At 47.1% G+C, this 13,003-nt stretch overlaps 1 protein-coding gene and 1 long non-coding RNA gene across 10 annotated transcripts in view; one reads left to right on the plus strand and one right to left on the minus strand.

Annotated features, from left to right (window-relative positions):
* Positions 1–382: 382 nt before the first annotated feature.
* LOC102552673 (uncharacterized) lies at positions 383–6,810 on the minus strand. The gene is made up of 2 exons (XR_015623188.1): positions 6,640–6,810; positions 383–1,033 (listed from the first exon to the last, which is right to left on the minus strand). It is a non-coding gene; the product is annotated as an uncharacterized LOC102552673 (long non-coding RNA).
* The window catches only part of Pcnx1 (pecanex 1), a 137,192-nt gene continuing 129,934 nt past the window's right edge, over positions 5,746–13,003 (plus strand). For 8 of the 9 annotated variants that reach the window (XM_087553286.1, XM_087553285.1, XM_087553287.1 and 5 more), the window contains exon 1: positions 5,746–6,356. In XM_087553286.1, the coding sequence (XP_087409412.1) occupies positions 6,204–6,356 (153 nt within the window). In that variant the 5' untranslated portion in view covers positions 5,746–6,203. 9 annotated transcript variants of the gene reach the window in all.

Consider the following 13,003-nt stretch of genomic DNA (forward strand, 5'->3'; position numbering starts at 1 on the left):
GAGTTCTGTGGGCTTTTAAAAAAGATTTATATTCATTTTCGTGTGTAAATGGCCTGCCTGTCTGCATGTATACATGTGTCCCATGTACATGACTGGTGTTGAGGGACCGGAGTTGCAGACCCAGCTGTAAACTGCAATAAAGATGCCGGGAACTGAACCTGGGTCACCTAGAAGGGCAGCACCCTTAACCACTGACCCAACCCCTTGGGCCCAGAAGTCTGTGTTTTTAGTGGAAGGTCTTGATTTGAGTGGTTTGTAGACTACAACACTGAGAAATACTTGCCACAGGGCTCAAGCCCATAATGAGTTTAAAGGATGTAATGCAGAGAAAAGGAGAAAACCAGAGGGCAGGACGTTTGTTTTTGTTTTGCTCTCCACATGATTTTGAGAGATTTTATTCCATACATATCACTCTCCTAGAACATATATCAAGAAGAGGCATGATTGGTACACAGAAGCTATGTTATCGTTGGTGAAATCTTAGTAACAAGGAAAATAATACCCCATCCAAATCTCGAAATTCAACCCAAATGACATGACTAATGAGAGATGCATTCCCACGAACTGCTAAGGGCGCCACTTAAAAAGCTGTAGAAGTATCTCCATGGCTATGCCTTTTTATTTTATCCTGGGAGATTTTCATTTTTCTTGTGTGTGTGGGGGGTGTAAACAAAAGTCCTGCCACCAAAACAATACACAATGAGTCTGCAGGACTTAATACCCCAAGACTCTTCAGCCCTGCGTGGTTTCACTCACTTGGGGCTAGGACTAATTTAGAATTCGGCAGAAGGTGGATGGAGCCCAGGTTCATCCGATTGCACACACTATGATCTTTCCACTATGAACACTATGGTCCCTCCAAGGAATGTTCCTGGCACTCCTTGACTTCCAAGATGACAACTCTCTTGCTTCTGCCAAACTCCTGAACAGAGCAGGTGATCCACACAGCACCGGTGGCTACTAGCAGGTGGCCGGGCTCTTTGGAGACCATCCTTGACACCACTTGGCTTAGTAAGTCCTGCTGGAATTATGCCTGAGACAGAAGGGTAAATAGCTCTTTAATGCGATATAGAACTAAACTACCAGAGGGATTTTTTTTTTTTTTGGTTCTTTTTTTTGGAGCTGGGGTAAGCGCTCTACCACTGAGCTAAATCCCCAGCCCCTCAGAGGGATCTTTTAAAGATGAAAAACAAGTGCTCATATTGTTTCTAATTTAGGAATTCCCAATATTTGGGGAGTTTCACAACAGCCTACGTACTTCCCTTTTCCTGCTCTGGAAGTGTTGGATGTGAATTAAAGGAAAGTGAGGGTTATTTCCCCTCAATAACACAAAACCATAGTGAGAATTGCTGGGGTGGTTAGTCTCAAATAAAACGTGCCTTTTTCTTTCTTGTGACAGAGTCTCATTCTGTAGACCAAGCTGGCCTCAAACTTAGAGATCCACCTGCCTCTGCCTGAGTTTTGTGATAAGAGGTGTGCACCGCTGGGCCTGGCTAAAATTTGTCCTAAAGTACATATTCTGTGGGACTGAAGGTCTAAGACAGACTGAACTGTGATTTCCAAGAATGGTCATCTTCTGGGTAGTAAGAAAACTACTTCTTGGGGCTGTAGAGATGACTCAGTGGTTAAGAGCACAGGCTGCTCTTCCTGAGGTCCTGGGTTCAATTCCTAGCAACTACATGGTGGCTCAGTCATCTGTAATGAGATTAGATGCCCTCTTTTGGTGTGTCCTAGGAGAACAACAGTGTACTCAGATAAAATAAATAAATCTTAAAAATAAAAAACCCCACTTTTTGTTTACTGAACTCCATATCCAGACACTGGTGTTTCTCATTACATTATGTACAGTTTGGGGACTCTTCCCCTCCCCGCTTTTGACATTTATTTGCTATATAAATAAAGTGATATAAAGTGGCACATGGCAAATAGCTAAAAAGTGAACCAGGGTTATCTAGGGCACTTCTCTTCCAAATTCTCTTCAATCTCTATCTCATAGTTTTTCCTTTTTTGAACTGATCTCCTAAAACTGCTGGACTGTTTTTAAATACAGAAGAAGTACCAAATTAATGGCTTAAAAAATAGATCTACATACTTGATTGGGAAGTCGCCTGTCCTTGTGCTTTCTGCAGCCCGTCTACACTAAGTGCACTGATCTGTAACAGCTTTCTGATGGGCACTGGCACCTGGGCTCACTGGGAAGCACCTTGCCACCAAGACGTACGGTTGTTTGGAGGCATAGAAAGTAGCAGACAATTGCTAAGTGAGTAGGACTTATAAGCAGGTTGGCTAGGCTGTTCCAGAGAGAGAGAGAGAGAGAGAGAGAGAGAGAGAGAGAGAGAGAGAGAGAGAGAGAGAGAGAGTTTGAAACAGTCTTCACATGTTTTAGAAACGGATAAAGCCTAACAATTTCTAGCTATAGTGTCCATAAGAGCACATAGGCAGGTTGATAACTGTGTGGGGTGATAAACATACAAGTATATATGCTGGCATCTACCAATAAAAAGGCTTCCTGCTGGGGAGCAGAGGCAGTTAAATGGAAGAGACTATTCAGGTTAATAGGGGGCCTTGAAAACTCAGCTAAGGACCAGTGCCTTTACTCCCTAGGTTACTGGAGGGAATTAAAGGCTTTTAAGAAGAGTAGATTAGTGAAATTAATTTGCCAGTAGAAGGTACAAGGTTTTGAAGTGGGGAGACTGGTGGCAAGAGGCTATTAGGTAGGAGCTGCTGACAGCGTCCACCAGGAGGCTTGATTTGACAACAGAATGGGAGTGGGCAGGGGAGGGTCCAAGTCTGAGCAAGTAAGTAAACGTTGGTTTCGCTGAGAGAGAGAAGAGGATCTGGTCTCAGAAGAGACTTTTGGGTTGGGTAGTTGGCAAGACCCATGGGCCTTAGAGGGAATGCCACCTAACAGACAGGGCTGTGTCATGGATGTCTCTGTGGCAGGTGGGCTTGGATGGCGGCATTAGATGGTTTCCAATGTTCAGATTTTCTCCTTTTACGAACAAGAAAGCATCTGCTGTGGCTGTTCCCGGTCCTCAAGGGGTCTGTGAGCCAGTCAGGAAACATCTTTTTAATAGGATTAGCTGAAGAAGAGCCAATGTCAGGTGGTGGCTTGGCAGTATATCATGGCTGCTGACTCTGACATGTTAAGTATAACATTATTGATGACTTTTGTGCCTGGCTGAGAGTGTTAACATTTAGCAAATTAGATGCTTTCATTTTTTTGTCTTGCTCTTACGTTTTATGAGTATGACACAGTGTGTAACCTGGGCAAACCATTTAACCTCTCTGTGCCCCTGTGGACAGCATAGGATTGCGTGGGAGCACTTACAAACGTTTTGAAAGCTACAAGATGAAAAGCCTGTAAGATCCGCCCCTTCCTCCAGTGACTGTGTCTGTCATCTGGGAAGGTCAGCCTTTTCTAGGCCATCTTTCAACCGCTAGTTCTTTTGCATTTTTCTAAAATGCTTCTACCGGTTCAGGATGTAAGAGGCAGCTTCTTTTTGCCCTCTTTAACTTTCTGGCCCTGCCCATCGGGCTGGCCGCCTTTCACTTAGAGACTATCATTGTGTAACTCCCATCTTTTGGTTCTGGGATTAAGCCCAGGAGTATTGGAAGGGAATTAGGGTTTTACATTAACACCCAGGGGCCTCAACATAAGGCATCCACACTCAGTGTGAGGATTTGTCCCAGTTCTAGGCAGTAAGCTACTTTTCCTGTAAAAGTATCCATCAAATCTGGCCTCTGGATACTTGCTTTGTTCTCTTGGGTCACCAGAATTTTCCCGGTACGGAAACTTAAGGCCATGAATTTAGACCTGGAAAACCTTAGGCAAGGCGGGAGCCACGCAATAAGCAACACATTTTTCACATCCGTGCCATAAAATTCCCTCCTTCTTGCCTGTCCCTTGAGTTTTCCAGGCTACTTTGCAGCTGTCCATCAGCTTCTCACACCGTGGAGACCCTGCTGCCGGCTGTCGCAGCTTGCTGTGGCTTGGTTCTATACCCACCACATCGCACTCTTTTCTGGTCTAGCTAGGTCTGCTTCCCATCCCATGGATGCATCTAGTTCTCCACCCCATTTCTCCCAGTCAGCCTCACTGAATGACAGCCCATCTTTTCCTATGTATTAAACCACAGTGGACGTTTGCTGGCATGGAAACTGATGTACTAATGGAATTTTATCCTGGTTTACATCTCCCTTTGTGTTGGAAAGCTTGGGACCACTTCCAGTTTCTCAAGAGAGACTTCCTGTCTCCTTCAGGAGACACAAAAGAAAACTCTGACCGTGTGTCTTGTGCCTGTCAATCAAGCCGAGACCACTATTTTAATTGTAATATTGCATTATTTAAATCTTGAATTTGTTTTTAGGCATACATGGAAAATATATGTTGATGTGAATTTATTCACACACCCTTTAAAGTTCTTTGAACTCGGATTGCTTTGTGATTACATAACAGAGTGGTGTTCTTCCTACCTGGAAGGCTCTCACAATCTCTGGAGGGCTTGTTAAAACTTGCTGGGTTCTCCCACCCCACCACCCCCAGTTTCCCTAGAGAGTTAATGTGAGAATTTCCATTTCTAGGTCACTTTGAGGTGATGACCCCACCATCACCTTTGACAACAGCTGCCCATATCTTTAAGCCTGAAGGCCCCACCTGAGTTCTGAGTAGATATGAAAAGCTCGTTTATGCAGCTTGAAGTCAGCAGGATGAATGCTGACTTCAGAGTGTCCCACCACTTATTACTTATGAGAACCTAGGTAATCAGTTTGAGTGGCAGAGCCCTCATTGATAAAAAGAAGGACAACCCTGGCTGTGCCTCAAAGGAGTGTTGTGGAGGGTAAGTGGAACAGGTGTGAACATAACCAACTAACTATATAGTGGCATGACACCCGGAGGCATTGCAATGGGTCACTTTGCTTCCCTCATTAATTATAGCAACTTTAATCTGGGAAAATAGAGTATGTTTATTGCTACAATAAACTCAACCTTCAAACCCTTAAAAAAAGCCATCCAGTGAGATCAGACATACTTCAGAAACATTACACAGGGCCAAGAACGATTCCCAGTTTTCACAGCTATAAAAAGAGGAGTACAAGACCCCATTCAAAGTTTGGGTGGAGTCAGGAATCTTTCAACTTCGCTGAGATTGGCCCATTGATAAAAAATGGTTACTGGTTGCACCACATGAAAAAGAAAAGTTGCGGTGCATGAATAACTCGTTCGGGTCATACTTTTTTATCTCTTGTAACTTGTATTAATGTATGCCTATCTGGAAGCAGTAAATGCTCCAGTTCTTGATGTCACCTTTTTTCTCTCACCCAAACTGCCTCGGCCCAACCAAAGGGCTAACTAACACAGTTCCTGCTCAAATTGTGTACATTGTGACTTTTCAACTCTGCTTTAATTCTTCCAGTCCTGCAGTGTCAATCTCAGACAGTTTACCCCAAAATGTTTTTACTTGTTTTGTCTTGGCCAAATGCCACAAATGCCAGCCCCAGCAAGGTCTAGCAATTCGGAGTCTGGAAGAGTGTTCCCCTTTAATGAGCTTGCCCGGGTCGGTCATATCCGGTGCAGTGCCGTCCCCGTCGCATAGCCCCACTCCACCCCACCCCACCCCACCCCACCCTACCCCACCCCACCCCACCCTACCCCACCCTACCCCACCCCTCACGCCCGCCAGAGGCGGCGTCTGTGCTTCTCCCGGGCGCCAACAGGAGGCGCTCGCAGGGCCGAGGTACTGCGCGTACCCTTGGGGACCGCTTCGCGGGCGGAGGGAGCGGGAGGAGGAGCCGGAGGGGGCGCGGCTTCCTGCGCGTCCTCCTGGGCGCCCGCTCGCCTGCTCCGCCGGGCCGGGGCCGGGGCTGGCGGCCGGCGGGGGTCGCGGCGGCGGAGGCGGCGGCGGGGGCGGCAGCGCTGGCGGGCCGGGCTCGGGCTCAGAGCTCGGAGACAAGATGGCGGCGGCGCTCCGGAGTCCGGCCTCCTCCTCCTCCTCGCCGCTCTCCGCCCCGCCGCTCGCCGCCTCCTCCTCCGCCGTCTCCTCCTCCTCCTCGTGCAGCAGCACCAGCGAGCGCCGCGGCGCCGGGCCGCTCTCCCGGAGCTCGGGAGGGGGCTAGACCGGTCCGCGGGCGCGCAGGCGACGAGGCCGAAGCTGGGGCCGGGGCGGGGACGGCGGCGGCGGCGGCGGCGACGCCGGGTGGGGATGGGGTCGCAGACGCTGCAGATCCTCCGGCAGGGGGTGTGGGCCGCGCTCAGTGGCGGCTGGTACTACGACCCACACCAGGCCACCTTCGTGAACGCGCTCCACCTCTACCTGTGGCTCTTTCTGCTCGGCCTGCCCTTCACGCTTTACATGGTGAGTGGGGGCGGGGACACTCTGAGGACGCTCGGCGGGTCCTCGGGGGTCCGGGGGTCGCGCCCCTGTCCTCCCCGCGTCCAGCGGTCCCGGAGGCGGGCGGACGCTCCCCTCCCCCGCCCGCTCCGCTCCCGGCCCGGGATTTCCAGTATTTTCAGCACCTCCCTTCTCACCGGTCCCCAGCTGGGTCCCGCTTCCTAGCGCCTCGCGTGCGGGTCTGCGTAACCGGCGCCCGAGGCCTTCCCTCGGGGTCCCCGGTCCTCTCCGGGCCTCGGCTACCTACCTCCCGCTCCCCGGGGGCATCCCCGCCCGCACCTCGGTCTCCGGCTGTGCGGAGCCCGGGGGAGGCCGTGCGTGCTCCGGTTGGAGCGGAGTCGCGGGGTGTCCCGGCTCGTACTCGCTTCCCGTGTTGGGGGAAACCCCGGGTGGCTCGTGCCTCTGCAAACCGTTGGTCGGTTGGGTGCGGGTTCCTTTCGGTTCAGCCCCGCGGCTAGGGGCCGTGGTGTTGTCAGGCTAGCGCTGTGCACAGGGAGCGGGGAGGTACGGGAACCTGGCTGGCATTTAACCCGTTTGTTTGCGTTGCTTCAAGGCCTTTGACTGGCAGGGAAAAGGAGAGTGCCGCCTGTTGCTTGGTGCACTAGGGCCAGTTTCTCTAAAGTGTTTTTAGTGTTCCCAGTTAGTTTCCTTCTATAGCCAAGGCTGGCCTGAGATTCACAGGCCTCAGGAGTGTTTTAGAGGATGTGTTCCTGAAAGATGTTTGCACATTTCTTAAAAAAATAAAATAAAAGCAAAGCACTATATTTTAGGGTAGGACATTTGGGAAAACTGAGCTTTCAGGGAGTTTCTGCTAACTTCGTGGTTCTTCAAGAGGCTAGAACAAAGGTGCTGGATTACTAAATCCCAGAATAGGAGTATGAGAAGTACCACAAGTTAGGAGCCAATTCGCCTCTTTTCTCAGTATCACTAATTGGCAGGAACATGCCTTGGGGGATGGTGTGTGTGCGCTAAATGTCACATTGTCAAGCAGGGTCTTATTTCTCATGGAAACGTGTTAGGAGGGACTTACACCAGCTTAAAGGAGCTTTTCTGCCTCTTTTTTTTTTTTAATGCTGCTTTATTATGGGACTTGTTCTGTCTTGTCAGATTCTGAAAATCTATCATCAAATGTTATCATTTCAATCCATTGTGGCTGTTCCGGTTCACTTTGCACCGGCGTCCCTTTCCAGGAGTATGGTGTCCTTAACGAGCAGCTTCATGGCTTTGGTGGTGAGCGTCTTTAGGCTTACCAGCTTTCAGTCGCCTTCTGTGTGTTCAGGCAGGTTGTCCATTTAGGACTAAATGATTGTCGAGAGGTCGGGATTTGTTGCTGTGTGCCATATAAGGTTTGGGTCTAAGCCTCTTTGTGGAATTAACAACCACTGAAGACTTTAGAGGAAGGGGAAAGCCATGTATTGAATTACCTGGATTGAATAAACTTATTCAGTCAAACTCGATTCTCAGATATTTGAGTGTCCACTGTGCACTAGGTACTTTCTTTGCCAGGTTCTGGGAATATAAAAGTGCCTCACTTCATTCAACAAATGGCAACTCCACTCTTCCCGAAGCTCGTAGGTTTCCCTTTCTCTTCACTCCCAGTCCAAGTACAAAGCTGGTGCGTTCTGTCTTTAAAACCTGACAGCAGTCCATCATCCCCCAGAGTCAGTCCTGGTCCAAGCCTCCCTGTCCTGCTGGGTGTTTGTTGGGGAAGGAGGTGGGTGGGGTGGTGGTGGGGGAGGTGAGGATGGCAGTGGTGGTGGTGGTGTTTGTAGAGACTTGGTGTTTCAGAGGATTCTTTCAGATCTGTGACCCTTCTGCTTAGACCAGCCTCTGCCCTGCCCCTTCCCTGCCCCTTTCTATGCTCAGTTCGACTGCAGCAGTCTTCCAAGCAGCTGATATGTCATCACTGTGCCCTAGGCTGGTGTACTTGCCCTTCCTACTCTTGTCAGGGGGACTCTCCTCCCTTGTCAGATGATTGTGTAGCCAGCTTTGGCTAGGTTATTTCAAGTTTCTGGCATGCGAGACTTTCCCTGGTAAGTAATGAAGCAGCCTCTGAACTCTTGTGCCTGCTTTCTCAACCACAGTTTCTGCTGGCTGATCCACTCGCTTACTTGCTGTTTTTGTCGCCCTGTTGCACTGCGGAAAGCTAATAATAGACTTGAAGCTCTGACCAGGCAGGGGTTTCTTTCTGTTCATTGCTATAGTCTAAGGACTTGGAGCAGTGCCAGACACAGGGTACCGAGACGTTAGACAGATGACTAGAAATGGATAAGATTCACTTTCTCCTGTCAGGGAAGTTAGAGCTAGCCTGAGGGTAAGCAGCAGCTAGTTGAGAGCCATAGGGATGATGAATGACGGGGGTCATGTTGGGGGTTAGCCAAGGAGTGCAGCATTTCAGGAAAGAGCAGGCCAGTGCTGTAGTATCGATAGACAGTGTGACATCTATATCCAAAACGAAAGCAAAGGCTCTCCTTCTGCATCCAGACCTCACCCATGGTTATCATTCACGTGTTCTTCCAATGATAGCTGCAGGTGACGGCGACTTTACTGAGTACAGGCTCTTAGCCCAGCTAAGTACCCTCCTGTGGCTGAGCTGTTGTCACTTGTTTTATTACCTTAGGCAGATCTATGAACTGGGATTTATACACGACATTTTGAAGCCAAAGTCACCATAGGCATGGGTGTACTCATGTACACACACACACACACATTTTGTTTCCCAGCTTTTATAGGTCTTCAAAGGTTTCTGCTATTAAAGTTCTAAATAGTCTAAACCAAGAAGAAAAGCTTCCCATTTAACTGATTATCTTTTATTTTCCTTGTTAACTCCATTTACATCATTCTAGTTGTTAATGCACGTGACTTACCATTTTTTGCGATAGATTAGCTTTTTCTTTCTTTTTTTTTTGATGAAAAGTTCACTGGGATGGGTGTTATCTTGGTTTTTGGATCTTGGCTTTGCTGTTATTTGTGTTCTTGGGGGCAAAATTACCTTCCTGAACCTTGATTTGCTCATGTGTAACATATTTCATGAGTATTTTGCAAGGAAATATTTATGAAATAGATTATTCACTTTCAGAGTACCCTTCAGTGAATGCCATTTTAAAGAATGTCTAATTAGAATTTTCTCTATAATGTTACATGCCGAGAAGAGATTAGATAGCCCTGAATTTATTGAGTGAAACTATTATTCTTTTTTTAAAAAAGATTTATTTATTTATTATATACAAGTACACTGTAGCTGTCTTCAGACACACCAGAAGAGGGCATCAGATCTCATTACAGATGGTTGTGAGCCACCATGTGGTTGCTGAGATTTGAACTCAGGACCTCTGGAAGAGCAGTCAGTGCTCTTAACCCCTAGCCATTGCTCTAGCCCAAAACCATTATTCTAACATATTGTTTAATATACAGTCTTTGTCTATAAAGAATTACAAGTCTAGATGATGAAATTTATTAAAATGTATTTACATTAAGATGGCTGAGGGCAAAATGTTTATTTAACATATATGAGGCTCTGGGTACAATTCTGGGCACCTGACTTTCTCCAGTTTGTATAAATAAGAGGTTCTCAGACTCTAATTGACATCAAAAATTACTTGACTGTGTTAAAAATGCATACATGTACAGACTTGTGGTTCAGAACATCTGTAGTATGGTTCATTCAGTGTATACTATGTGCTAGGTAAGTTCAAAGAACTTGATCAGTGTACCCAGAATTCCTAGCCTGGTCTTCTAAACTGGTACCTACATGTCTTCATGACTGTCTTGAGACATCTAAGAAAAATAATGTCTAAAACCATTCTGAAGGGCCTTAGAGATGGCTCAGTGGCTAAGAGCACTGGCTGTTCTTCCAGAGGGCCTGAGTTCAGTTTCTTACACCTTTGCAGCAGTTCACAACTGTCTGTAACTCCAATGCTAGGGCACCTGGTGCCCCTTCCTGGGTATCTAAGGGCACAAGCCACACAAGTGATGTACAGAAAAATGCTCAGGCAAGGCAGTCATGCACATAACATTAAGAAGAAAACTATTCTGAAGTATAAATGGATACCCCCATTCTAAAACAGGCAAGTGAACTGATGGGAGGAGGAGAAACCTTTCTGCATTGTTGTGTATTGGTTAATGGTGTGATAGACATTGACCATTCCCCTGCTCTTGCTATAGACGCACACACACACACACACACACACACACACACACACACACCCACCCTTAACCATGCCTGCTGTCAAGAGTAGCTCAGCTCTTCCTTTTACTTCCTGCCCCAGACCGTTTTGTCTGCACTGCTGTGTTAGCCACACTCCTAGTCTTTGGCATCTATTCTTACCTCTTTACAACTCTTAGTGCAAGCAGATTTACATCAGTTGGTGCCACCCACCTTTTGTATTTAATAGGTTTAAATTTTTTTCATACAATACAATATCCTCCTCCATTTTCTTACTCACCCAAGTAAATGTTCTTTCTCTCTCAAACAAAATACCCCTCCCCCACAAACCCAAACCAAGCAAACACCCTCCCTCAAAGACAAAAATACCAATGTAGGGGAATGGTTGTGATGCTTTGATTGGGAATCTGTCCATATGCTAAAGTCCTTTTCCCCCAGTTGGTTCTTGATCGATCAGTAAAGATGCCAGTGGCCAGTGGCTGGGCAGAAAGAGGTTCCCACAGGCTAGGAGAGAGGCAGGGAAGAGAATCGAGATAGTTGGGAGAGATGAACAGACTGAGAGCCGCCGAGCTGCATCTTCCAGAATGTAGGTGGGAAGGGGAAGTGGCCCATGGAAGGGCAGCCCAAACCGGGCATCTGAGCTGAGGGCAGATTTGGTGGTGTTGAGCTAGGAGTAAAGGTAAGGGGCAACAGGTGTTGAGCTTGGAGTCAAGGGAAGGGCACGCTAGCCTCAGAGGCTTAGAAGAGCCCAGCCACTGAGCCAGTAAGGCAGGTCAAAAGTGAGCTGACGTGTAGAGTGAGCTAATGTGTGTGTTTTTCATCTGTGGATCCAAGAGAATGGATAGATGGCTGGTAGCATGGCCTGCCCAGGAGCATTAAAGTGGGGTAGTAAAAACTACGGGGTTGGGGATTTAGCTCAGCGGTAGAGCACTTGCCTAGCAAGCGCAAGGCCCTGGGTTCGGTCCCCAGCTCCGAAAAAAAGAAAAAAAAAAAAAAACTACATGTTACATACCAAAACAAGGCAAGCATACACACAGAAAACATGGAGTCCATTTTGTGAGTTTGGGGCCTGCTGTGGAGTGTGGTTGATACACTCAGTGTCACTTCATTGATGAAAACTGATTTTTTTCTCTCTCAACAAGTATCAATAACAGATTGCTTCTTGGTTAGGGGTAGGACTTGGTGCCCTCTACTCCTTCTCAGTGCTCAGATTTTGTCTAGTTGAAACTTGTGCAGGTCTTTTGTGTGCTGTCATGGTCTCTGAGTTCATATGTACATCAGTTTGTTATGCCTGGAAGACTCTCCTTAGAGTTATCCATAACTTCTAGGTCTTACGGTCTTCCTGCCTCCACTTGGGCAAAGATCTCTGAAGGGAGGAGTTTGATAAAGACATCTCATTTAGGCTCTGCTCCAAAGATTCTCCTTCCCACGTTGCCCACTTGTGGGTCTCTAATAATTATCACTCACTGTAAGAGTTTTCTCCTGTGAGGGCTTAGCAGTGATGTGCTGGTCTGTTACAGCAGTACACCATTAGGAATCATTTTATTTCTATGTTCACTGAACAGAATAATAGTAGTAGGTTTTCTCCTAGGGCCTATGATCTATTTAGTTTCAGGATCTTGGCCACTTGTGCAGTATCAGGTATGAGTTCCATATTAAGGAATGGGCCTTAAATCCACTTTTCTTTAAAAAGTGGTTGGTTACTTCCATTACGGTTGTGCCACTATTGTGCCAGGACAGCTTGCAGACAGGCTGTTATTGTAGGACCCTGGGTTTGTACCTGGATGATACTGATGGTCACTTTTCTCCTCCTTCCGGCACTATGAAGTTAGTCAGTAGAAGGGAAACTACTAGTTGGGCACCAGCTCATTTTCTCCATGTTCTGTGGATAAGAAACCGGTTTCTTCAACAGTAGGGTCTTACCAGGTTGTGAAGGATACCAATAACATTGGTTCTGTGTGATCCCGTTGGCCAGTGACTTAAGATGTAACCCATTCCTGATTCTGACGGTTTTGCTTGGTAGTATAAGCTGTCTGGTTTTACTAGTATGGGGGGATAATTGTCTCCCCCATTGTATGGTAACGTCTTTAAGATTCCTTTCATGTGTGCTTTAGGAAGTTTCTACAGTTTAGGCTTCCTGTAACTTTCCAAGGTTAGTGCTAGTTGTCTTTCCTCACACGCAGTTCTTTACCTTCTCCTTTATGTCCCCATTCAATCCTCCTGTTCTAGTGTATCTCTTTATAGTACTCTGTTCTATTTTCCTTCCTTGGAAGACCTTCTGCTTCCTGTTCCTTTCTACCTGCGTAACCTTGTTATTTGGATCAAAACACACCCATCTAAAGTTTAAAAGCTAGCACTCATGAGAAAACATGTGTGTCCGTACTTCTGGATCTGAGTCTCCATACCTAGTCTGTCTGTCTGTACAGCTACAGAGTGTGGAAACCAG

The sequence above is a fragment of the Rattus norvegicus genome, chromosome 6 (genome assembly GCF_021556685.1).
Source record: "Rattus norvegicus strain SHRSP/BbbUtx chromosome 6, alternate assembly SHRSP_T2T, whole genome shotgun sequence".
Taxonomy (NCBI): Eukaryota; Metazoa; Chordata; class Mammalia; order Rodentia; family Muridae; genus Rattus; species Rattus norvegicus.